The sequence below is a fragment of the Neolamprologus multifasciatus genome, chromosome 3 (assembly GCF_963576455.1).
Source record: "Neolamprologus multifasciatus chromosome 3, fNeoMul1.2, whole genome shotgun sequence".
NCBI classification, from domain to species: Eukaryota; Metazoa; Chordata; class Actinopteri; order Cichliformes; family Cichlidae; genus Neolamprologus; species Neolamprologus multifasciatus.
In genome coordinates this window covers 6,682,870-6,709,968 of record NC_140441.1, presented here as the reverse complement: position 1 = coordinate 6,709,968, position 27,099 = coordinate 6,682,870, and the positions used below count along the sequence as shown (strand labels likewise).

The 27,099-nt window shown below is 42.4% G+C and overlaps 2 protein-coding genes across 3 annotated transcripts in view; one reads left to right on the top strand and one right to left on the bottom strand.

Moving 5' to 3' along the window:
• Positions 1–27,099, top strand: part of LOC146521305 (uncharacterized) — a 55,103-nt gene that overhangs the window by 12,040 nt on the left and 15,964 nt on the right. The gene's annotated exons all lie outside the window — the stretch shown is intronic.
• LOC146521307 (uncharacterized) lies at positions 7,285–10,009 on the bottom strand. 2 transcript variants are annotated; one of them, XM_085154998.1, is made up of 3 exons: positions 9,665–10,009; positions 9,368–9,508; positions 7,285–9,150 (listed from the first exon to the last, which is right to left on the bottom strand). In XM_085154998.1, exons 1-3 carry the CDS (start codon positions 9,987–9,989, stop codon positions 7,955–7,957), a joined length of 1,662 nt encoding a protein of 553 aa, XP_085011124.1. In that variant the 5' UTR covers positions 9,990–10,009; the 3' UTR covers positions 7,285–7,954. The 2 variants fall into 2 exon arrangements, with proteins under 2 accessions (XP_085011124.1, XP_085011123.1); XM_085154997.1 differs by lacking the exon at positions 9,368–9,508 and having other exon boundaries at positions 7,285–9,219.

Below are 27,099 nucleotides of genomic sequence, written 5' to 3'. Positions count from 1 at the left end.
GTATCCATATAAATGGCCCACCCTGTATATCAAGTTCTTTTTCCTTTGAGGTGTTTTAATTCTCTAAAATGTTATCCCTGTTACATTTTAATCTTTGTTCCCCTAGGACACAGTAGTGTTTAGTAGTTGTACTTGTTACTGTATTATTAAAGTTATAGGAATGTCTTCTTCTTTCTTTTTTTTTATACAAAGCTAATATTGTATCAAAATTACAGATATGGATATGTATATCAATTTCTTTTTATTTGAACTTTCTTAGTCTTTCCAAAAATTTTCTTCATTCATTTAACCTCGATTAAATTTAAATCCTTCATTCATATTTAATTTGTTGCTGTGATAATCCCTTCTCTTAAATCCTTTTCTCCCAAAACTGCAAATAATTTTACAGCAGTCTCTCTCAAAACTTCCAAAATGAACTAAATCTGTCAACCTGCTTTGAAACAACCCCTGCTATGACTTTATGTTCAGAAATAAGAGACTTAAGCTAAACTGGTTTTGGCCTGTACTTCCATGTAATACCAGTTTGTACCAGAAGATGGAGGTGTGAGTCAGTGCAACCTTTCTTTAATTAGGCAAAGAACACATTCTTATTCACACAACAGAAATGTTGAAGCAAAACAGCAGCACGCATCTGGACCATTTTAAAGATCACAGGTGACTACTTTTAGTTCATTCAATTCTATTAAACCTCTATTTTTGGCTCCTCCTTTAACTTTAGTGTATTTACTGTGTCCTTGAAGTCCACATCTTGTTTTGCAGCTGTTTTCTTGTTGATTTGAAGTTTGTATTATGAAATCCTGATAATGTTAAAGCATTAGTTATATTTGATGAACTCTGTGTAAAGTTTATCTTATTAAACAGTTTGTTGTGAAAAATAAAGAAATGGTCTCACAACAAGTAGTGTGACCCATGATTTCAGATTTAAAGTAATTTAACTGTTTTCAGTCGTACATGTGGAAGTTTATCACAGGAGGAGACTGGGCTGTTCTCCACGCACACTGAACAGGGTTCCTGCAGCTCATTAAAAACTCTGAAATGATCTTCAAGGACAAAAATTTTGATTTTTCTCAAAAACGTGCTGTGGGCATGAAGTTTTCAGACAGTGTGTTTAAGAGTTATTGTGGTTAACATCTCACACATTCCAATAAATCAGATGTTCCTGTATTGCAACAGTGGTTTGCAGATGTATTCTCCCTCCTGCCTGTCTGCAGGACTCTCATGGAGCACCACTTTGAAATGCGGCCTGGCGTGAAAGTATGTTTATGGCCCTACATGTTGCCTGAGCACAATAGATAAATTGTGCAAAAAGAATTGGCTAAAATGGAGAAAATGCTGTTGCCTTAGGAGGAAATGAGGATTTGTTCCTCAGTGTTTGGTCTCCTATGCCTATCTGTTTGCCAGCTGATTGGTCCCAGCTGTTGAGAGGGGCCGGTTGTCCTTAAGGTGCTTCCAGGTAATTAAGAAGTGAGCGCAAGGTTTTATACAGTACTGTGATGATTAATGTTCCCTGTAATTTTTCATGTGTTTGAGCGAACGCACAAACTCCCTGAGCAATCCCTTGTGATCCCACTGTGAGCAACAGCAGACGTGTTCACACCAGTTTCGAATCCATCCAAGTTACATGGTTTATTAAAATAATCATATTACAGCATTTACAATTATGTTAGACTACTTTTAATTATCTGCTTTAGCCCACAATCTTATTCATGACTTGTGTAATATGTTAATGCTATTGGAAGTAAAAATAACTTTAACTCCAATTTTGAAAGCACAACTTTTTTTTTAAATAAAGCTCTGACCTGTATAATAACTCAATGGTCTGGGAGAGAGTCCTGTAACTCTCTGTCTGCAAAATACAGTATGTAAAGACCAATGCTGGGCAATTAATTATATAGTTATATAAAGTTACTGAGTTTTGCAAAGAACAATGTTTTTGCAGCTGTTTACCTAAAAATGCAGCCAATACATTTTTTTAAACAAACTATTTAGAGAATAATCAGGTGTTCTGCATCAAATCTGATGCCACACAAATTATTTGTGCCACTCCAAAAGAAATAATTTCTGTCCACTATGAGATAAAGGAGGAAATCAAAAGCCTGATACCTGCAGTACTGACAACAGGGGATGTATCACTCCTGTAACATTCAGCAGTTGCCTCATTGTTCTGACACACACAACAAAACTATTGACTACACTACACACTAACTACACAAGATTTGCGCTAAATGTCGCAAATCTCTCACATCTCAAAACACAGCCCTCACTCCTAAAACTTCCTCCCATTTCTTTTTTTTAAATTTATGTTTTATTAGTTTTCTTATTTATACAACATGTACAACAAATTCAAACTGTTCACTGTGGGGGGGGGGGGGGGGGGGGGGAGGGAAGCAAAGCAAAGCAAAACAACAACAAAAGAGACAAACGGACCAAAACAAAAACAAACAAAACAAACAAACCAAGAAATACAATGACATTATACAAAATCGGGCCTCCCATTTTGTACATATTTCAACCATTTCAACCAATATTCTTCAAATGAGTCCGCCTGCCACTTTAGCCTAAAGGTTATTCTTTCCATGACAAAAATAGTATATATCACATCAATCCATTCATCTATAGTAGGAGTATCCTCTTTAAGCCAAAGGCGAGTTATGGCCTTTTTACCGACAGCACACTGAACAAATATTTATCCGGTTTGCATAGATCAAGACTCTTTAGGTTGCCTAGGTACAATAATGCAAAATGAAATTGTATTTTCTTTTGGAAGATTGTTTCCATGACCTTGTGTATTTCCTTCCAAAATGGAACCACACGGGAACATTCCCAAAAAATGTGGAAATGATTTGCTGTTGCATGTCCACAATGCCTCCAGCATGTATTGTATGTATTCTGAGAATAATTGGATTTTTGAGCTGGGGTAATAAAATAACTAATTACATTCTTCCAAATGAATTCCCTCCATGAGGGGGAGCTTGTTACTGACCACTGCTGCCTACAGATCCCACCCCATTCCTCTCCTGTTAGGGATAGATTGCTTTGTTTCCCATCTTGCTTTAACATATCTTGTATCATGACCTCGTAGATTGATCAGTGAACAATATAATTTGGAAATAATTCTTTGATAGGGTCCATCTCTATATGCATTCTCGAATATATGTATATATAATATCTTCATTCCCAGTCGATAACTGAGGTTTTTTTTAGCTTTTTATTCAGGAAGTCCCTCCGTTGCAAGTATCTAAAAAAAATCTTGATTTCGCAACCCAAACTTTTTCTTAAGGTCCTGGAAACTCATCACTTTTCCATTTTTCAACAAGTTACTGTATGTGGTGAGACCTTTATTTGCCCATGTTTTGAATGTCGAGTTGATCTTACTAGGCAAAAATTCTGGGTCATATGCAAACCATTTAAGGAATCCAGCCCTCTGGATTAATTGATACTTTTTAAGTACTCTTTCCCATATCTTTATTGAACTTACTATCCAAGGGTTGCCCGGGTCTCCCAGGAGTGGTAACTCTGAAGGATCTCCTATCAGTGCCCCGACAGGGAAATTACCTCCCAAGGACAATTCCACTTCCTTCCATCTCGAACAGTATCCAGGTTTACACCAGCCCACCAGATTTCTTATTTGTGTTGCCCTGTAGTAGTCCTGTAGGCAAGGGAGGCCTAATCCTCCTTTATCCTTGGAAAGCTGAAGTATTTTGAACTTAACTCTTGGCTTTTTACCCGCCCATATAAATCTTGAGAGGATCCTATCCCATTCTACAAAGTAGATGGTAATGACAATTTGCATAATTAAGATTAAGGAGCTGACCTCCCAGCTTATTGTTCCTTCAGTGGGCTCGTTTCAGTCATTATGAAAGAAAGCTAGAAAGCTCTAGCCGATCCAGGAGAGAAGGACAACCGCTGCCTAAGCGAAAACCTGTAGTGATCCCATATGTGTCAGGAGTATCGGAGCAGTTGAGAGGCATTTTTTCTGAACTCTGGTCTCTGGCTTTTAAACCCCCAAAATACGCTGCACCAAAAATTGGTCCACCCCAAGGATTGGGTCCCCCGAAACAAACAGAGTAACATAGTGTACGTTGTTAAGTGCCAAGAGGATTGCCTGAATTGGTACATCGGGGAAACCAAACCACCTCTGGCGAAGCGGATGGCACAACACAGAAGAGCTACCTCGTCAGGCCAGGACTCTGCAGTCTATTTACACCTACAGGCCAGTGGACACTCTTTCAATGATGAGGATGTACACATCCTGGACAGGGAGGAACGCTGATTTGAGCGCGCAGTCAAAGAGGCCATTTACTTGAAAAGGGAAAGACCATGGAGGAGGGGGCCTAAGGGTACATCTTTCGCCATCTTACAATGCTGTGATTGCAGCCATTCCCCAAATCTCTGTGAATGGTACTCATGGCCATTGATCAGTGGTCTTTGATCAGTGGGTTTTGGTCAGTGGGTGTTGATCAATGGTCATGAGAATTAAGATTAAGGAACTGACCTCCCAGCCCATTGTTCCTTCAGTGGGCTGGATTCAGTTATTATGCAAATGTACTGTTTATAAGATTGGAGAGACCTGCAGTCAGCTGAGACTGAAGAAGTCACTTGGATGAGTGATGAAACATTTCTCCCACAAAACGCTACGTCTGGAAGAAAAGAATCAACTTTTGGAAACTAAATGCCATGTTTTGATTGGTCGACATGGTACATTTTTTGATCAATGGAAAAGGGTGGGGGTGTTTTGGTTCCGTCTTTGCTCGCAGGCGGAGAGTGCTTTCAAGCCTTTTTCCTTATAAAACGCAGTTTTTATAGTTTCTTCCCGCAGTAAATATAAACAATGGTAGTATTCAGGAAGAAAACCAAACATTGCATATATTTTTTATCATAACTCTGGTTTTACGTGGCCTATCAACACAATTGAAAAACTGGTATAAAGTCCACACTTTTGGCGTTAACGTGGCTTCACTCCACATCAGCCACGCCGCTTTGCTAGCTAAAACACCGGTGTCGGCACATAAGGACGCTGTCATAGCGTGTCAACGACGTTGATTAGCTGCACATATACGAATGTGAATTGCGTGATTGGCTGGACTATGGGATAAGGTGGCATCGTTCTAATCCCATACTGGAGCAACCAGTCACTGACTAACACTGCAAAACAGAATTGTTAACGTATTTACTTTAATTTCAGTTCAGGTTAGAATTTTATTTTGTGTGCATGGCAGATTTTTCTGCGCAGAGACCGTGCCAGCAGTGCGTAATTGAGCACGCGCACATGCACAGCTAAGAGGGAACATTGGTTATGATTATCACAAAGTGAACAAGGTCTCATGGTGTGATGGTTATCCCATGCCTTGGGTTGACCTGGACTGGTTAAGCACTGCTTATTTTTTTATGATGCTGGATTTAACCAACGCTTACTGGAAGATTCCCCTTTCTGCATAGTCCAAAGACAAAAACAGCCTTCTCTACTCTGTATGGTACCAATTCGTCACACTTCTGTTTGGCTTGTTTGAAGCCCCGGCCATTTTTCAGCACCTCATGGAGTGGTAGCTGGTTCCTCACATTGCATATGCTGTTTCCTGCCTGGATGATGTTGTTGTGGCACCCCTGTGAAGGAATGGCCACATTAATATTATTTGGTGTAAAACATTGTATTATGGGACATTTTTTATTGTACGGCCTGTTCCGGTGACCACGATAGCTAACATGGTTAACCGACAACCAGTTGCAGGCACAACTAGTCAGACTGGCCAACCCAGCTCTATCCCTGATATCACTAACGCTGAGCTGCAGGAGATGTTAAATAGCTATGAGGAGCTTGGTAAAAGATTTATACAAGGTGTAATGGTCCCCACTGAACAGCAGTGTTGGGTAAGTTACTTTAAATTAGTAACTTGGTTACATTACTAGTTACTATCAAAAGTAACTCAGTTACACGCACACTCATCTATAATTGACTGACACAGGATTCTCTTCCAGAAACTCTAAACCCACCGGCACAATGTACATTTCAAATTCCTTTAATTTTAAATATGTTTATATTGTCTATTCTGTAAAATAGTCAGTTTGTATATTCTTATTTAATTCACTTTATGTACAGAATTCACCTGCCTGCTGCATACATGCTACTACTGCACATTCCCCTAATGTATATATTATATATATAATGTCCCCCCCCCCCCCCCCATTTTTGCACAAGTCAGGGGTCGTGTCAGGTTACATTTCACCATGTGTTATACTTGTATAACTATGCATGTGACAAATAAAGAACCTCGAACCTTGAGTTAGTCGTTACTTTCAAAGTAACTAGTTACTATCTCTACTTTCAAGATTTGGCTTAAAACTTTCCTTTTTGCTAAAGCATATAGTTAGGGCTGGACCAGGTGGCCCTGAATAGGGCTTTGGAGTTGACGTCACGCCGCAATGCATTATGGGAGCGCAGCGCCATTTTCGGGGTCTACGAATCCAAAGCCCTATTCACTTTGCTGGAACGACGACGACAAGAATCACGCTTAAAAGCAGCTCAAAAGAAAACGGACGGTATAGAGACCGATTGCGTCCAGAGGCGAAGCAGCGTTACTTGAAAAAAAAATAGAGTGCATCGCAAATCTGGACCCGTACGAAATACGGCAGTGGAGTAAAGACCCAGACGACCTACCGCCACTGTCCTACCCCGATGTCTTTGCCTATCTTGTTTGTGGAGTAAGCGCCTACACAGCGAACCAGTTCCGAAATTACAAGTCACTGGAGGCGCACATCCAATTTACCAACGGCTGGGTGCAAGATTTGGGTATTTTCAAGCCGCCAAACTCTGAGTACGTCGTCATTCATACCAAGGTAAGTCAGCTGAAGCGCATCAAGTGTAATAGCCATTTTCCACCCCCCACCATAATTAATGTTATACATTTATCATCGAACTGCTAAAATATCGTTATCATATTATGTGCCCATAATTGTAAAGTAGATGCAAATTAACACATTGATAATCGGGCAAATTATTAACGCCAATTCGTGTCCTCCCTGTCTCATTTCATTCATTGTCTTTACATCAACCTTGTCCTTGTATGTTACAGGTACTGCACTCCCAAAGATTGAATGAACCTGCATTACGACCATGGGTAATTGTAAGCACCACGGGGAAAGTCGAAGCTGCACACTGCACCTGTATGGCCGGAGTTGCTGAGACCTGCACCCATGTCGCTGCACTTCTATTTAAAGTGGAGGCAACAGTGAGGATCCGTGGCACAAAGACTGTCACAGATGAACCAGCCTACTGGGTTTTGCCGGGGAACACAACCAAGATACAGCCAGAGGTTGGCCATAACATTGACTTTTCATCTTCAGCAGCACAAAAAAAGACTCTTGATGAAAATATAAACGGACCGTCTGTGGTGAAAGGCAGAAGAAGCCGTCCTTCAAAACGAAAGATTCCTTCTGCTACGTTTGAGGAGTTGTCACCAGTGTTAGACACACTTCATAAACACAATAAAGCAGTGTGTTTGTCTGGATTGGAGAAATACTACACATCACACACTGTACAATCTTCCACATTACCAATGTCTCTGGCGTGTTTGCACAACACAGGTGCACAGTCCCTTGGTCTTACCGAGCTGCAACTGCACTTTTAGGAAAACATTTCTCTAAGCGAAATGCAGCTGCGAGTGGTCACAAAGTTTTTCCTCCTGGTGTCTAGTTTTCTGTCAGAAGTGCATTGAAATATGTATAACTTGATTTCAAACCTGCAGCACTTACCATGTAACAATTGTCAAACTGTAAAATAAAGAGTGAAATACAGTTATTTGTTATCTTGCTTTTATTATAACGTCATTTTAGTGAAACAGGTACAGAAATGGTTACATAACGTAATGTCAGTGTGTTCATACAATAACACAAAAAAAAAAAGGTTTTACTAGTACTATGTCTTCAGAGACATACTGAGAGTTTTCACAATTATTAATTAACAAGTACAAGTCTCATGTGTGCCTGGTTTCACTACCACACTAGGGCACATGTTAACCAAAACACAACACACCCTCACAATTTTATCAATGAAGGTAACGTCTTCACCCTCACATGGAAGAAGAGAACGGATTGGCATGGTGGTATGTAGCATTTTGAACTTGTTGCGCAAACTGCCAATTACTTGCTTGACATGGATACTTAGGTGTGTAATGGCTCGTGTATTTTCTATGTCCTTGGCATCTAGTTGACAGAAGCCCCTTGTAAATGCTGTGATCTTAACCTCCGCACACATCATTCCCACCGCATCTCTGATGTCAAAGCCTCTGTCAGCCAAAACTACACCCCCTGGTAACAGCTTGTTAAGTATTCCACATTGCTCCGTGATGTGTTTATCTGATGCACGGCCCCCCCACCCCTTAGAAATGAATGAAATTGAACCTTGTGGAGTAATCCCGATCAGGTATTTCATGGTGTGTGTACCCTTGTAGTGTGAGTACATTTGAGCACGAGCCTTTAAATTAGATGGTTGTTCTGTACGAATTTCAAAACAGTCTACAATGATGGCTACCCGATTTCCAAAAGTTTCCGTAAATTGTGGAGGCATTGTTGCTTGCAAACAGTGCCTCTCTGGCCAGTGTACAAGTAATCCAAAGCGAGCATACAAAACGTCTATTGTATCAGCAAAGATAGAAGAAAGAGTTTTGTGGGAGACATTGAATAGATAACAAAGATGCTGAACAAGAAGATCAAGTCTAAGTCGCATAAGTGTGAGTAAAAGCATTTGGAAATGCGACAGTTTCTTTGATGCTGGAAGGAAAGCTTTTACATTCTCGAACACGGACATAAAAATAGCAAAACAAGTAAAACCAGTGTAATATTTCACTTTTTCCGTATCATCCTTTAAAAAGTTTTCATTCAGCTCTGTCTTGTCCAACTTTGATTTAAGCTTTCTGTTCTCCTCCAGCAGCCGGTTTATTTCTGCTCTGCTCTGTACACAGCGCACACAATCATTTGTCAGTCTTTGATCTTCTGTCTGTTTCTCTCTGATATCACTGTTTTCTGCATCTGCACCCATTACCTCTGCTTCTACTTGTCCAAGACAAATTTGGCCCTCAGCCAAAATAACAAGGTTGTTATGGAGTTGCTCTTCTGTGGTGTCCATCTCTGGCTGCTCTCCTGTGTTGTCCATCTCTGGCTGCTCTCCTGTGGTAACTTCTGCTGGGGCTTCACCTTCACATTCTGCAGCTCCATTGTGAAAGCCTGTCCAATAAAAAGAGTGCAAATACACAAGGGAATTTAAAAGTGGTTTATACATTAAGGCAGTATGAATACTCAAATGTTTGTGTTAATTGACTAAGATCAACTTTTAAAATAAGAGATTGTGGTTGGGGGTGCGGTTGTTGTTTACCCCCTACTAGTGCTTTTTTTTGTTGCCGTTGTGTTCGCCTCCTGTGACGGTCTGAATGTGATGTTCGGATTTCGGAGTGCCCCATGTGTAGCGTTGGTACCCAGTCTGGATTTGTTTGATCCATTTCATAAGCAGGCTTCCCTACAGTTGTGCAAAAGAATTAGCGAATCTTTACATAGCACATATATCTGCAAAGTCACTCCATTCATGTTTGATCGCAATTTCTATAACTTCCGAGACCACCAACGATAATATTATTCAGCTATAAAGTGTGATATGAACATATCTAGCACTTACCGGAATGAAAATGTCTGGAGCACACCAAGTGATATGGGGAGATGGAACAGAACTTGATATCAGCTCGTCTCACGGCTGCTATCCAGGCTCGACGCCTTCGTTTGGTAACATCCGATACATGAGCTCCTTGATATTGCTTCCAGGTTGGGAAAGCATAAAAAGACAACCCAAGCTTATTCCCGTGCCGATCGTAAGATCGAACATTGCAGCCAACCACACAGCAAGTACGAACCATGGCTGTGCTTTCGCTCCTTCGTCGCTTGCGCTTAGACCCCGAAAATGGCGGATCAGGCCAAAATCCTTTCCACGCCCACCCCCGTGACATCACGCTCCAAAGCCCTATCCTCACTTAGTTATGCTGTAATAGACGTAGGCTGCCGGGGATTCCCATGGTGCATTGAGTTTTTCCTTTCCAGTCACCTTTCTCATTCACTATGTGTTAATAGACCTCTCTGCATTGAATCATATCTGTTATTAACCTCTGTCTCTCTTTCACAGCATGTCTTTATCCTGTATTCCTTCTCTCACCCCAACCGGTTGCAGCAGATGGCCGCCACTCCCTGAGCCTGGTTCTGCCGGAGGTTTCTTCCTGTTAAAAGGGAGTTTTTCCTTCCCACTGTCACCAAAGTGCTTACTCATAGCGGGTCATATGATTGTTGGGTTTTTCTCTGTATCTATGAAGCGCCTTGAGGTGACTTTTGTTGTGATTTGGTGCTATATAAATAAAATTGAATTGAATTGAATTGAATTGAAAAAAACAAACAAACAAACAATGAGCACAAGAGTCCAGAGTAAACCAAAAACAGGTCAACACAAAACAAGACTGTTCATGAGTGCACAGGAAAGTCTGGGGGTCGACCCGGAGGTCGACAACACAAGAGCCAAAACAGTTCAGGGGCCGACCGTGCACACGGCAACGGCGGCGACGGGCAAACAGTTCCGGGGGCCGACCGTGCACACGGCAACGGCGACCACAGAGCAGTTCCGGAGGCCGACCGTGCACACGGCAACGGCGGCTACAGAGCAGGTCCGGAGGTCGGCCGCGAGGCCAGCGGCGGCGACGAACTCTTTCCGGAGGCCGTCCACAATGGGCATGAAGCCAACCTAGAGGCCTGGAAAATGGCCGCCAGAGGCGAGGCAGAACAGGCCGAGCGGGCTCTGACGGCGGTGTCGCAACCGCAGGACCAGACGAGGCAGGACCAGACGAGGCAGGACCAGACGAGGCAGGACCAGACGAGGCAGGACCAGACGAAGGCGGAGCTGAGGCTGGACCAGGCGTGGATGAAGACGGCAGCAGGACGGCTGCGGAACCTGACGGCAGCGGGACGGCTGCGGAACCTGACGGCAGCGGGACCTGACGGCGGCGGTGCTGCAGGAGGTGATGTGGATGCAGGCAACGGTGTAGGAGTCACAGGGGATGATTCAGCAGGTGGTGGCTGAACAAACTTCCCCGGACCGTCAGCAGACATGAGGATGTGCTTGCTGGGTCCTCCAGGACCCCCAGCAGACGAGGCGTGGTGCTGGGTGGGCTCCTCAGACCCACCAGCAGACGACACTCGAGGCTGGACGAGCTCCTCAGACCCACCAGCAGACGACACTCGAGGCTCGACGGGCTCCTCGGGCCCTCCAGCAGACGACACTCGAGGCTGGACGGGCGACTCGGGCCCTCCAGCAGACGACACTCGAGGCTGGACGGGCGACTCGGGCCCTCCAGCAGACGACACTCGAGGCTGGACGGGTTCTCCCGAACCCCCAGCTGACGACACTTGAGGCTGGATGGGCGACTCGGGCCCTCCAGCAGACGACACTTGAGGCTGGCTGGGTTCTCCCGAACCCCCAGCTGACGACACTTGAGGCTGGACGGGCGACTCGGGCCCTCCAGCTGACGAGGCAAGACGCTGGCTGGGTTCACCTGAACCCCCAGCTAACGTGGCTTGAGACTGGACGGGCTCCTCGGGCCCTCCAGTGGAAACAGACACTGAAGCAGACGGTACGCAGACCTCTGCCAGTGTGGACACTGGCTCGGACTGAGCAGCACAGTGGCTAGACTCATTCAGCAACAGTGGTTTGCAGTCCTCAGAGGGCTGAAAGTGTTCCCCAAGACACTCAGCAGAGGACGGAAGCGGACGGGTGGACTCACTTGAACTCTCAGGGGGGGCTGAGAGCCGAGACTGTTCTGGTGAGTCCTCCGGGTGAGCTGCTGGCGCTGGCGTCTTGACCTCTAGGGGTCCAGAGTTGGCTGGTGAGCGACACCCAGCCTCTGGGGAGGCTCTAGAGGGAGCAATTGTCTCAGAGATGGCCAGCTTAAGAGAACCAGCAAAAGTTGGTATGAAGCGTGTTCCCTGCTTGTAATGCGGTGGTGAGGATGAAGACTAAATGAATGAGTGAGTAGGCTGCTGAGCGACTGAACTGAGGGCAGCGGGCCTGCTGACTGAACTGAGGGCAGCGGGCCTGCTGACTGAACTGGGGGCAGCGTGGCTGCTGACTGAACTGGGGGCAGCGGGCCTGCTGACTGAACTGGGGGCAGCGTGGCTGCTGACTGAACTGGGGGCAGCGTGGCTGCTGACTGAACTGGGGGCAGCGTGGCTGCTGACTGAACTGGGGGCAGTGTTGCTGCTGACTGAACTGGGGGCAGTGTTACAGGCCTGGCATTTGACTGGGATGGAAGTGAGGATGGGACAATGGAGCGGACACGGTCATAAACATGGAACGAGGGTTCAGAACAGGCAGTCTTAGAGGCTATGGCCATGGGTGAGAAATCAATGTTATCCTCAGTCGAAGCACAAAAAATAGCCCCAGAATAAACAGTCACAAAAGCAACAGAGTCAACAAAAATGTCCCTTTCACTCACCACAGCCGGCTGCTCTGACATTCAGAACTCCGGCTGTGGGGTGCCGCGCGGCGGCGCGAACGTCGCTCCCTCCATGGAGATGGCTCCGACGGGCCGGGTAACTCCTCATCCGGCGGTACGGATGGCACGTCCTCCGTTGAAGTGAGCGGGCGAGCAGTAGCGGCGGGGGAGTGGAGGTGTAGTTCATGGAGAATGAAGTTTTGCACGAGCGGGTGCAGTGAGTCCAATAGCCAGGGATAATCTGAAATAAGCTGTTGTAGCCTGACTTCCAGAACGTAGAGAAACGCTTCTCCCTCATGCTCAAGCCACAGGTTGATTAATTTTGACACTGAGTCCGTTATGAGCCGCCGAAGCTCCGTGGGTGGGGTGAATGCCGCTGGATCCATATATGGCTGGTCCGTACTGTCACGGCGAGTGAGAAGAGCCGTGTGGAAAAGGAAAAAGAGGATCCAAACGCAGGCAGTCGTGAAGGTGATTTATTGAACACGAAATATAGAAAGGCAAACGGCAAAACGGAAAACTAAACTATACTGGGACAACTAAACTACAGAGCATGAACAAGAACACGAACCTGAACATAAAGGAAGGAAGACGATGGTACATGATGGTGATGGCAGGGAACACACGGATGAAACATGGTGGGAACGCAGACGGACCAGCAACTACAATGACAGAGGACACGACTTAAATACACACAGAGAAACACGGGCATTACACACAGGTGGTGGACACTGCTGGGAATAATCAACAAGATGAGACAGAGGGAACCCTACACCAAGACGCAGACCTGACACTGAGAGACAGACAGACAGAGAATGACACATGGAACCTGAACTAAACTAAACGTGAGATACAACCGAGAACAAATCCTTAACATGAATAAACAGAAACATAGAATTCTAATAATCATCATCATTATAATAATAATACTCATAGCGCCCAAAACCACGACAATTATTCAAAAATAAACTAACAATCAAAACTCAAAATACTGGGTTGAAACTGACCCAGAACCGTGACACAAAAACTGTTGTAAGCCACCACCCTTATATCGCCTTTGGGCTGTTGGAGCCTTGACCTGACTTTTAAAAAATAATTGGTAAAAAAACACTGTGATGCTGAAAAATTAAAAATAGATATTTGCAAAATTCTGCCTAAATATGTATTTTACCAGGTTAATGCGTGCGGCGGGGTGTGGTCTGCAGCGCCGCTGCAGGGGAGGCGGACGCAACTGAGCCACACCCGCAATCATGCCTCGCTGCCTTTACGTCTGCGCTATCTGTGCTGTTGAGTTGTTGGTGGTGTATGTCGGGCTGTGAGGTGAAAAGCTACAGCCGGCTGCATGCGTACAGCAACCGTGTGTGAAAAGTGGTCAATAAAGAGATGCTGAAAAGCGTGTTCATGCAAACATCATCGGTCTGCCGTGATATGTTTACAATGGGACTTATGCTCCTGAACCTCTGCGCACAGTCTGCTAATCGGGGCTGTACGAAGTCAGTTTATGCAGGACTGTAAGCTGTCATCTGTCAGGCGTGAGCGGTGTTTGTCTTTAACATAGTTCACGGTGGAGAATAGCTGCTGACATAATGTGGATCCGAAGATCCATAATTGGCCTACCTGGGGTTGAAAGTCTCGATAAATGCATGGCGTTTCGGCGGGAATACCGGCTTCCGCGAGTGTGACTCTTATTTTGAGCAGTGAAAAAATAATAGAATATAATTTTATTTTTATATTTCAATATCACAATAATCTTCCAATTTAGAACTACAAGTTAAAAAGAACTAACATAAATAAAATACACTTCAGCTAAATACTAATTTATTTTCCCAAACAACGCGGAGACGCAGTATAAGGACTAAAGAGCCGCATGCGGCTCTGGAGCCGCAGGTTGCCGACCCCTGGTCTAGCAGGACAAGCACAGAGATGAGTCCACTGTCAGAGGCCATAAGAAGATCATTTGTAACCTTCACTAAAGCTGTTTCTGTGCTGTGATGAGCTCTGAAACCTGACTGAAACTCTTCAAATAAGCCATTCCTCTGCAGATGATCAGTTAGCTGTTTGACAACTACTCTTTCAAGGACTTTTGACATGAAAGGAAGGTTGGAGAATGGCCGATAATTAGCTAAGACTGCTGGGTCTAGACATGGCTTTTTGAGTAAAGGTTTAACTACAGCCAGCTTGAAGGCCTGTGGTACATAGCCAATTATTAAAGATAGGTTGATCATATTTAAGATCGAAGAATTAATTAATGGCAGGACTTCTTTGAGCAGTTTTGTAGGAACGGGGTCTAAAAGACATGTTGATGGTTTGGAGTAAGTAATTATTGAAGTTAACTCAGAAAGATCAATTTGGAGAAAAAGAGTCTAACTTAGCATCAAGGGTACTAAAAGTAGCTGTAGATAATATTACATCTGTGGGATTATTATTAGTAATTTTTTCTCTAATGATAAAAATTTTATTTGTGAAGAAGTTCATGAAGTCATTGCTAGTTAACGTTAAAGGGATGGTTGGCTCAAAAGAGCTCTGACTTTTTGTCAGCCTGGCTACAGTGCTGAAGAGAAACCTGGGGTTGTTCTTATTTTCTTCAATCAGTGACGAATAGTAAGATGTTCTGGCTTTGCGGAGGGCTTTCTTATAAAGCAGCAAACTATTTCTCCAGGCTAAATGATGATCCTCTAAATTTGTGACACACCATTTCCTTTCCAGCTTACGAGTTATCTGCTTTAGGCTACGTGTTTGAGAATTATACAACGGTATAGGTATTCTTAAACTTAGTTACAGCGCTTTCAGAAAGACATCTACTGTGATAAAGTCTACTCTCCACTGCTGTGTAATCAAGTATTGTAAATGTAAATGTTATCAGGAAATGATCAGGCAGGAGAGGGTTTTCAGGAAACACTGTTAAATGTTCAGTTTCTATGCCATATGTTAAACCAAGATCTAGAGTGTAATTAAAGTGGTGGGTGGGTTCTTTTACATTTTGAGAGAAGCCAATTGAGTCTAATAACAGATTAAATGCCATGTTGAGGCTGTCATTTTTAGCATCTACATGGATGTTAAAATCACCCACAATAATTATTTTATCTAAGCTGACAGAAACTGTGTGTAAGGCCCAGGTGGACGATAGATGATAACAAGTAAGACTGGTTTCTGAGTTTTACAGCTGGGGTGGACAAGGCTAAGCATCAGGCTTTCAAATGAATTAAAAGTCTGTCTTGGTCTTTTGTTAATTAATAGGCTGTGTTGTCTTCATAGCGCTTGTTAAAAATAACACAGCATCCACTTATGCCTTGCGAGCTACTGCTCCAAACATTTTATTGACACCATTCATTCTGTCACACCACAGACCAGTCTTCTTTTATGTGCTCCCCTGGAGGCATTCATGAGCTTTCTTAAATACAGCGCCCCCTGCTGGTAAACCTTATCATTGCATGAACACCTACATATCAACACATAGGCTGGTGTGAAAAATTGCTGCCACACCGCCCCCTCGGCCTGTGCTTCGAGATTTCTGGTAGATAGAATGACTCGGAGGTGTTGATTCATTTAAACTAACATAATCATGCTGCTGCAACCAGGTTTCTGTAAGGCAGAGTAAATCGATTTGTTGATCAATTATTAAGTCATGTACTAACAGAGACTTGGAGGAGAGAGACCTAATATTTAATAATCCACATTTCACTGTTTTACTCTTTGGTTCAGATGTGGATACATTATTGTTCTTTCTTTGTGATAGTTTATGTTTAAATTGTTTATTGCTGGTTATTAGTTTGTTTTTTGTCTGTTTGGGAGCTGACACAGTCTCTATGGAGATGGGTTTTTGGGGGGATAGCAGGAGGAGAGAAGCTGCAGAGAGGCGTGTAAGACTGCAACTCTGCTTCCTGGTCCCAACTCTGGAGAGTCGTATTTTGGGGGATTTAATAAATTTGTCCATATTTCTAGAAATGAGAGCTGCTCCATCCAAAGTGGGATCGATACCGTCTCTCCTAACAAGACCAGGTTTATTCCAGAAGGTTTGCCAATTAACTATGAAGCCCACATCATTTCTGGTACACCACTCAGACAGCCAGCAATTTAAGGAGAACATGACGCAGGCTTGGCTTGAAGAAGGATCTGTTCAGAGGTGGGTAGTAACGAGTTACATTTACACCGTTACATTTACTTGAGTAAGTTTTTGAAAGAAATGTACTTTTAAAGTATCTTTTTTGCACAATACTTTTTACTTTGACTTGAGTACATTTGTCAAGAAGAAACGGTACTTTTACTCCCCTAAATTTGCAAAATTTGACTCGTTACTTTTTAAAAAAAAAAAATTAGTTTAACACATTAGATAACATGCCACCAGTGGAGTTTCCGTTAACTTTTTTACCAATCAGATGTGGCCATGTAGTCACATGACCAGTTTGAAACTGTGTCGGACAGAGCGGCCCAAGCGTTTCAAAGTAGCGGACACACAGAAAGAAGAAACACATGAAAACATGGAAGAGCCAGTTTTCTACGCTAGAGCTGAAGAGGATGAACATCCTTGGCCTCATATACTAAGAATGCTTCTCTTAAAAGCAGTACAAAAGAACAGCTATGTCTTCAGTGTTGGTGTGTTCAGTGAGAGCCAAAACAACAACTTTTAAGCGTAAAACAACTCAACTCGTGTAACCTGAGGAAACGCTAAGTTTTCTGTGAATATCTTTTGAGCTGTGGTTAGCTGGATGTCATATTTAGTTACAGCAGCTGTGTCGAGCTCGAGCTGCGAGTCATATTGTCGGCGCTACGTTGTAGTGAGATAAGTTTGTGGGTGTTTTGTGCAGCTTCGGCTGTCCTTTTAACTGCTCGCTGGTTAGCTAGTGTGAGCTACAATCTAACAGCTAGCCTGGTTAATGACGCTAGAGTTTCACGCACATGCAAACAGCTCATCTTTACTGCTTTAACTGTTAAAACAGAACATAATACTGCGGGTGACAGGGAAACAGCATAATCAGGATATGTGAAACAGCAGCTTGTTTAGTTTAAACAGTCTGCATTAAGCTCGGCAAACACTGTGTGATTTATTTCATTCACGTTATTAAGCTCCTGCTCAATCTGTACAATTACAGTGGGGCAAAAAAGTATTTAGTCAGCCACTGATTGTCATCATTTTAAGTGGGGGAACTTGCACAGAGGTCAGTAATTTGCACCAGAGGTACACTTCAACTGTGAGAGACAGAATGTGAAAAAAAAAATCCATGAATTCACATGGTAGGATTTGTAAAGAATTTATTCGTAAATCAGGGTGGAAAATAAGTATTTGGTCAATAACAAAAATACAACTCAATACTTTGTAACATAACCTTTGTTGGCAATAACAGAGGTCAAACGTTTACTATAGGTCTTTACCAGGTTTGCACACACAGTAGCTGGTATTTTGGCCCATTCCTCCATGCAGATCTTCTCAAGAGCAGTGATGTTTTGGGGCTGTCGCTGAGCAACACGGACTTTCAACTCCCGCCACAGATTTTCTATGGGGTTGAAGTCTGGAGACTGGCTAGGCCACTCCAGGACTTTCAAATGCTTCTTACGGAGCCACTCCTTTGTTGCCCGGGCGGTGTGTTTTGGATCATTGTCATGTTGGAAGACCCAGCCTCGTTTCATCTTCAAAGTTCTCACTGATGGAAGGAGGTTTTGGCTCAAAATCTCACGATACTTGGCCCCATTCATTCTGTCCTTAACACGGATCAGTCGTCCTGTCCCCTTGACAGAAAAACAGCCCCATAGCATGATGTTTCCACCCCCATGCTTCACAGTAGGTATGGTGTTCTTGGGATGCAACTCAGTATTCTTCTTCCTCCAAACACGACGAGTTGAGTTTATACCAAAAAGTTCTACTTTGGTTTCATCTGACCACATGACATTCTCCCAATCCTCTGCTGTATCATCCATGTGCTCTCTGGCAAACTTCAGACGGGCCTGGACATGCACTGGCTTCAGCAGCGGAACACGTCTGGCACTGTGGGATTTGATTCCCTGCCGTTGTAGTGTGTTACTGATGGTGACCTTTGTTACTTTGGTCCCAGCTCTCTGCAGGTCATTCACCAGGTCCCCCCGTGTGGTTCTGGGATCTTTGCTCACCGTTCTCATGATCATTTTGACCCCACGGGATGAGATCTTGCGTGGAGCCCCAGATCGAGGGAGATTATCAGTGGTCTTGTATGTCTTCCATTTTCTGATGATTGCTCCCACAGTTGATTTTTTCACACCAAGCTGCTTGCCTATTGTAGATTCACTCTTCCCAGTCTGGTGCAGGTCTACAATTCTTTTCCTAGTGTCCTTCGAAAGCTCTTTGGTCTTGGCCATGGCGGAGTTTGGAGTCTGACTGGTTGAGGCTGTGGACAGGTGTCTTTTATACAGATGATGAGGTTAAACAGGTGCCATTCATACAGGTAACGAGTGGGGGACAGAAAAGCTTCTTACAGAAGACGTTACAGGTCTGTGAGAGCCAGGGATTTTCCTTGTTTGAGGTGACCAAATACTTATTTTCCACCCTGATTTACGAATAAATTCTTTACAAATCCTACCATGTGAATTCATGGATTTTTTTTTTCACATTCTGTCTCTCACAGTTGAAGTGTACCTCTGGTGCAAATTGCTGACCTCTGTCATCATTTTAAGTGGGGGAACTTGCACAATCGGTGGCTGACTAAATACTTTTTTGCCCCACTGTAAATCCCAGAGGTTAGAAGTTCATAGGTCACGATGTAGGGTCCCACACTATACGGCCTGATGCTCTGATGCGACCTTAGTGCTCAAACTGTGCGTCCATAACATGAAGCTTATCATACAAAATCTTTCTCTCACTCTCCCTCTTTGTGTCTTTCACTCACTCACACAGACACACACACACCATCAACTTTCCAAACAAACATCCACAGCTTGGCAGTGTATACAGCACTATAATGACCAGACCTAATTCTTTTGAAAACCATACATCTTTCCACAGGTCTCCACTTCATCAGACATCACCTAGACACAGAGCTGGATGAGGCCAGCACAAACAGCAGCCTATTCGACGAAGATGATGGATCCATGGGGTAAGGAAAGCCAGAAGCAGGGGAGCTGGAGAGGCACCTTTCATGTCCATTCACTGGAGGTGTGGATCTATTGCATTGCTTTCCTCACATCAAGAAGCTGTCGATCAAAATCAATACTGCTCTTCCTGCATCTGGAGCTTGTGAAGGACCTCTTAGTCATGCAGGACTCCTGTTCACTGCTTAACAGTTACAGCTTCACAGAAAGAGAGCAAACTGCTGCTGAAGCCTAACCATCACTTCACTGAGTTAAGAAATGGCACACTTTTGCTAAATATGCAGAAATAAATGCACACCCATACAATTTATGGTAAATTGAGCTGCCTTGTATGTACAAACCAGATTCCAAAAAAGTTGGGACACTCAACAAATTGTGAATAAAAACTGAATGCAATGATGTGGAGATGGCAAATGTCAATATTGTATTCAGGATAGAACATAAATCACGGAACAAAAGTTTAAACTGAGAAAAGTTATCATTTTAAGGGAACAATATGGTGATTCAAAATGTCATGGTGTCAACAAATCCCGAAAAAGTTGGGACAAGGCCATTTTCACCGCTGTGTGGCATCTCCCCTTCTTCTTACAACACTCAACAGACGTCTGGGGACCGAGGAGACCAGTTTCACAAGTTTAGAAATAGGAATGCTCTCCCATTCTTGTCTAATACAGGCCTCTAACTGTTCAATCGTCTTGGGCCTTCTTTGTCGCACCTTCCTCTTTATGATGCGCCAAATGTTCTCTATAGGTGAAAGATCTGGACTGCAGACTGGCCATTTCAGTACCCGGATCCTTCTCCTACGCAGCCATGATGTTGTGATTGATGCAGAATGTGGTCTGGCATTATCTTGTTGAAAAATGCAGGGTCTTCCCTGGAAGAGATGAGAGCATATGTTGTTCTAGAACCTGAATGTATTTTTCTGCATTGATGGTGCCTTTTCAGACATGCAAGCTGCCCATGCCACACGCACTCATGCAACCCCATACCATCAGAGATGCAGGCTTCTGAACTGAGCGTTGATAACAACTTGGGTTGTCCTTGTCCTCTTTGGTCCGGATGACATGGTGTCCCACATTTCCAAAAAGAACTTCGAATCGTGACTCGTCTGACCACAGAACAGTCTTCCATTTTGCCACACTCCATTTTAAATTATCCCTAGCCCAGTGAAAACGCCTGAGCTTGTGGATCTTGCTTAGAAATGGCTTCTTCTTTGCACTGTAGAGTTTCAGCCAGCAACGTCGGATGGCACGGTGGATTGTGTTCACTGACAATGGTTTCTGGAAGTATTCCTGAGCCCATTCTGTGATTTCCTTTACAGTAGCATTCCTGTTTGTGGTGCAGTGTCGTTTAAGGGCCTGGAGATCACGGGCATCCAGTATGGGTTTACGCCCTTGACCCTTACGCACAGAGATTGTTCCAGATTCTCTGAATCTTCGGATGATGTTATGCACAGTTGATGATGATAACTGCAAAGTCTTTGCAATTTGTCGCTGGTTAACACCTTTCTGATATTGCTCCACTGTCTTTCTGCGCAACATTTTGGGAATTGGTGATCCTCTACCCATCTTGGCTTCTGAGAGACACTGCCAGTTTGAGAAGCTCCTTTTATACCCAATCATGTTGCCAATTAACCTAATTAGTGTTAATTGGTCTTCCAGCTCTTCGTAATGCTCAAATTTATTTTTTCCAGCCTCTTATTGCTACTTGTCCCAACTTTTTTGGGATTTGTTGACACCGTGAAATTTTGAATCAACATATTTTTCCTTTCAAATGATACATTTTCTCGGATTGAACTTTTGATCTGTCATCTACGTTCTATTCTGAATAAAATATTGACATTTACCATCTCCACATCATTGCATTCAGTTTTTATTCACAATTTGTTTGGTGTCCCAACTTTTTTGGAATCCAGTTTGTACATATGTTCAAGATGCCGCGTTCTAATATTTTCTCTGAGGCTGCTGTGCCATTTGGAGCAAAAATTAATATAAAGTTTACAGCATGTCTTGTCACTGGAAATTGTTTGCACTGTTTCTATATTTATATTATTTACTGTAGGTATTGGTGAAAAAAGCTTTATGTTGTGAAAAACTGAAATCTGGAAATTAGAATTGTTATGCCTTATTTTGTTGATCTTTTTACATATATTCCTTTTGAAAATACTAAAATTTGTATATTTATTTATTTTTGTTTGTCTGATAGCATTTATTTATAAAATAAATCAGACATTTCAAACAGTTACTCGCTACTTGAGTAGTCTTTTTTGACGACTACTTTTCACTTTTACTTGAGTAATAATATTTTAAAGTAATGCTACTCTTACTTGAGTACAATTTTTGGATACTCGACCCACCTCTGGATCTGTTCAGAGTCCAGGGATCACAAAGAGCCAGGATGAAGGATGTCTGTAATGGATACTGAGGACATTGTTGAGAATCAGTCAGAGATGGCTGGAACCCACAAGGGAGGTCGATTAGGAAGAGAGGGTCTGTTACGGATTCAAATATTGGGAATGGATACAGGAGGAAAACCAAAATAACAACACTGGTCCGGCCGGGTCAAGTCAAACGATGATTTAATGAACACACGCGTGGGAGATGGACACCATACAACAGACAGCATCAGATCTCAAAATGGTGGAGCCTTGATCAAACTTTTATAGCCTCTAGTGGCCCCCTCCTAATCATCAGAGCCTAAACATTCTTTCTCACACAGCGCCTAAGCTACGACCTTGGCTCCCTGTTTATCTGCTCCTGATGAAATGGGGCAGTATGCTCTGTTCTCTTCTAATCAGACAAATGAGACGATGACTTTCTGTGAACAGTATTTCTTATAACTCAGCAGTATAATGCATCATAAAACAATATCATTCATTCACAATAAATCAACAGTCTAATGTAATGCAAATCAGTTTACCAAATGTAATAATTATCACCTTCTTCTAGTTCAGGAGCATAATGCAAACTGAAACTACACAATAATTCACAATCTTTAATTAGGGGTCTAACATGGCATAAAATAATATTATAATCCCACAGGTCCCATGCACCTGAAACTGGGAATGAAGTAGAGACTCACCAGTATGGCCCTGAGAGGAGTGACAGTTCAGCAGCCCTTAACCTGCCTCAGTCAGAAATAGAACCCGAGTCCCTACAACATAAGTGTTGTAATGAGCAGGTAACGGACTCTCAGTCTAACTCTCCTGGCCGACTGAGCTGATGCACCCGACAGAGGCGTCCAGGCCAAATGCTCACCTGTTCATCTGTAGGTCATCCAACATAACAGTCACGGCCCACTGTAAACATGGTAGTTATTTACCTCGTGCCTTCACCCGCCTTGTGGCCCCCACAACCAAGCTTATCTTCATTCTAAGGCCCACATTTAGTCCAGTTTCCATATCTATCTCTTTTCTACCCCATATGTAGTTATTAGGAAGAAGCCATAACTATGGTGGTTACCTAATCCCAGAGAACCAAACATTTCTAAGTGCTTGAAATTTGGATTTAAAGATTTTGATTATTATCCGTGTGATAGTTGGCAACAATATAGAGACTGTAAGCGCAAATATGTTTCAGGTGTCAGGAGCCACTATTGTTGTAGGGGAGCGTGTGGCACCACTGTGAGGGAATGGCCACATTATACGTATATATATTGCTTTTTATTTTACTTGATTTGATTTTTTTCCCCCCCTCATTGTATATTGTTTTCTCTTCTTATTTTTGCACCTTTGCGGTCCAGCTACCCAATTTCGCTGTGCAGTAAACTGCATAATGACAATAAAAAGCTCTAAGTCTCTCTAAGATGTTACCCTTTTCCTGGAGGTGGAAACAAGCAGACCGCCCCCGTCTCCACAGCAGCAGGGAGGCCCCGCATCCCAAACCCCAACCAGATGACCAACTCCTCCGCTCAGCCCCTCTGTCCCATTTCCTTTTGGACTCTGCTACAACACATATAGTCTGACTCTTGTCTCATGATTTCATGTTTTGGGACTATTGAGTGAATTATTGAATCTCAGTAATTAAGTTAAATTAATCTAATTTAATTTCTTGCTTAATAGTTCAGCTCTCGTTTATAGAGATTTACTAATGAATTTTGTTAATCTGAGTTTCTTGCTTCCCATACACTCAAAAAAATAACTCTTTAAATGAACATAAAAAAATCATGGAAAGAATTTCAATGTGATTAAATTGCTTTATTTTAGTTTTATTTTATTTATTTTATTTTTTATTTTTTATTTTATGCAATTCTGTTACTCCAACTTAATGCACTCAAGTTGGACCAACTTAATCAAGGATTGATGAATCAACGTATTTACTGCATTTTGATCCAATATATTTTAATAGTGTTGATCCAACTTAAAGAGTTTTGTTCCAACTCAATTCAGTAGGTTTTCTCCAACTAATTTACTAAATTTGGTCCCAGCTTAAGTTAATTGAGTTGAACCAACTCATACAAATTAAGTTATTCCAACACAAGTCTTTAATGCTAATAGAAAGCAATTTAATCACATGGAAATTCTTTCCATGATTATTTTAAGTTCACTTAAAAGTGCTTTAAAAGTCCAAACACCCACAGCTACAAACATCTGGCTGGCACTACCCCTTCTAGGTATCCTGCAAAGGATTCTCATCGCATCATTATATGCAACATTATTACAACAGTATTTGCCTGCACATAGAGCTTACACTGTTGTCTGTATATGTCATCATCATCATTCATTTGCTCAGTAATAAAGCGACCGAGGTATTTCACCTTTTTATGAACTTCAAGAGTTTTTGGGCCAGTTTAAACAAAGGGAAATTTAGCTGTTTATCCTGCTCGGTTCTACATATCAAGACAGCACTTTTAACAGCATTGTACTTTATGTTATATTGCACACCATATTCAGTACAGATGTTAAGAAGCTCCTGCAACCCAGCACTGCTTGGACTAAAAACAACCAGGTCGTATGCATACATAAGATGATTTATCAATGTTTTACCTAATATACACCCAGTGTTACAGGCTCTCAGCTGTATGGACAAATCATCAACGTATAGATTAAATAAAATTGGAGATGTGGTGGCAGATTTCTTTTCTCATATATTAAGCACATATTTAATCATATTACATTAGTTATAGTAATATCACTTTCTTACTTTACCATAGTAAGAGCACTCCTGTGTCACTACTTCACATACATGTGGAAAGTTAACAGTGAGGCCATTGTAATGGGAGACGCTAAACAGATAGTGAGGCTCCTTCTGCTTATCTGGCAGGAAAATCCTTAGGTGAAGGCTAAGCAGAAAACAAGGTCATAATTCTTTTGTGATAGTATTTTGAACATGCGCGACGCGATCGCGAAAACAGCAAACAAACACCACACTGGTGTTGTTCACAGGACAGCAAGAGTAAATGATCGGGAGACTCTAGTCGTCGTTATCGTTCCCCTCCTACATTTTGTTTCTCCGATTTCAGCGTTTTTGCTTCACAACTAAAGCGTGCAGTTTACTTTGTGTGCACTAACATAGACTCGAATCAACCAGCGCCACCTCTGGCCAAGTGCCACAGCCTACAGCCAGATCAACTTGTGACACACATCTGCACCATATTTGAATTCGTTTCATGCACAACACATTTGTACCTTTCAATTGTGTCTGTTTGTGCGTCATGCAAATAAACCTCTGAACTGAATGAAATGATATCATGTATTTATTTTTGGCCTACATAAGTAAGAAATGTTAAATTATATACACAAAGTCATAGAAATTGCCTGTTGGATGGCAGTTATTAATATGATTGTACTGAAGTATTATGTTTGAACTATAAGCACTAGAATATTGGGTCCTGGTTATTAAATTGTATTTGACTGTTTATTTGTTTTTGAATTATTTTGTTTATTGCTCTTATAAGTTGTTTTGATGATCTTTTAGTGACATATTTTTTATTTTGTGCTGTACTGGCAGGCGTGTGACACACACAGATCGGACCCGTATTTCTGTGTTGCCTTCAGAGACCCAGTGAGAAGTAGGAAACACTCATGGCATAGCTGACAGCCCAGGCAGTGATTGAGGTCAAAGGTTGTGTGGTTTGGGGACCTACTAGTCATTATGAGAAGATTCTAGAACCACAGCAATAACCATAAAGCTGCATTGGAATGAGAGGGTGAGGGGTGAAAAGAGCACGAGTTAAAGGGGTCGTTGGTGTGACATTTCTAATCATTTTTATAAATGATATGTCACTCATGTGGGGGCAGTAAAGATAAATGTCTTTGAGAGGGTTTACACCGTTTAAATGGGTCGCTTGCCCTACAATAGTAAAGAGTACAGTGCACTGCATAGTTATAGAGGAAAGATTGATCTCTTTGTTGTATATGTAGCTCAGAAGTGTTTGACGTATGTTGGCTGTGTGGAAATTCATGGCTACTTTTTTTTTACAGAAACAGTTAATAAATTGGGAAACATTGGTTGATTAATTTAATGATAATGTCACGGTTCTGGGTCAGTTTGACCCAGTATTTTGAGTTGTTATGATTTGCTGTGTCTTTTGCATTATCTATTGTCTTTTGCAGACGGATTTAGTGTTTGTGTTATTACGAGTGCTAAACAAGAAGAGTTCCCAGATGGTACAGTGGACACATGTGTGACTACTGTGATTAAAGCATCTTTCTTTCAGCTTAACGAGTGAACCGTCAGCTCGTTCAAACACACGTTAAAGTCTGTTTGGCTCGACACCACCGAACAGAGGCAGCAATATAACATAGCTAACATTAACAGTGCAGTGAATCCTGCTTGTGCCGTGATATTCAGGACTGCAAACCGCGCAGTATCACTGATTTTCAGCTTGTGTTTGTGGATATATGACTGATTTCAATTATCCATAAAATCATCACATTATCTGTAATATTAAGGTCGACTATTGAACGGCGTATATTTTAAAGAAAAGGCTTTGAAACCAAGTTAACGCTGGAAGTACAAACATCACTAATGTCACATAACTTTGCCGACATGTGGCCAACAGTAATGTCTTAATGTTATTCATTATTAAACATTTGCACATAAATAAGTGACATAATATTCAGTACTTGCTAGTGATGTTCGATTCGTGAACGAATCGTTCAATACTTGAGAATCCCTTTACTGACTCGTGAATCATGATTCACAAGAGCAACTGACTCACTGACTCATCCCTGTTGCTGTTAGCAAACTAATTCCATTAGTAGAAATATATCTACCTTATAATTAAAATTATGGGGGGAAAAAACAACAGCCAGTTTATTAACAAAAACATTCCTGCTCTGAACTGGAAGAAAAAACCCTGAGTAGAAGCTCACATCAAGACAATAGCTCCTCAGTTCACAGTAGCATCGCTCAGCTAACATGCTAACAGCACATTTGAGCTACTCACCCCCTGCCTTGCTGTGCTGAATCATAGCATAAGCGAATCACTCAGGACTCTCTAACCCCCTCCCTCCTGGCTCACAGCTTTAACGAGTTGAACAAATCACTCACTCACCCCCTCCCTTCCTGTTACGAATCACTCACCC

Coding starts and splice junctions, on each gene's coding strand:
- LOC146521307 (XM_085154998.1), bottom strand. CDS start 9,989: ATGTCACGGGGGTGGGCGTGGAAAGGATTTTGGCCTGATCCGCCATTT. Junction 9,509..9,664: donor CTCCAGACATTTTCATTCCG/GTAAGTGCTAGA, acceptor GCACAACTGTAG/GGAAGCCTGCTTATGAAATG. Junction 9,151..9,367: donor AAAAAAAGCACTAGTAGGGG/GTAAACAACAAC, acceptor GAGAGCAGCCAG/AGATGGACAACACAGGAGAG.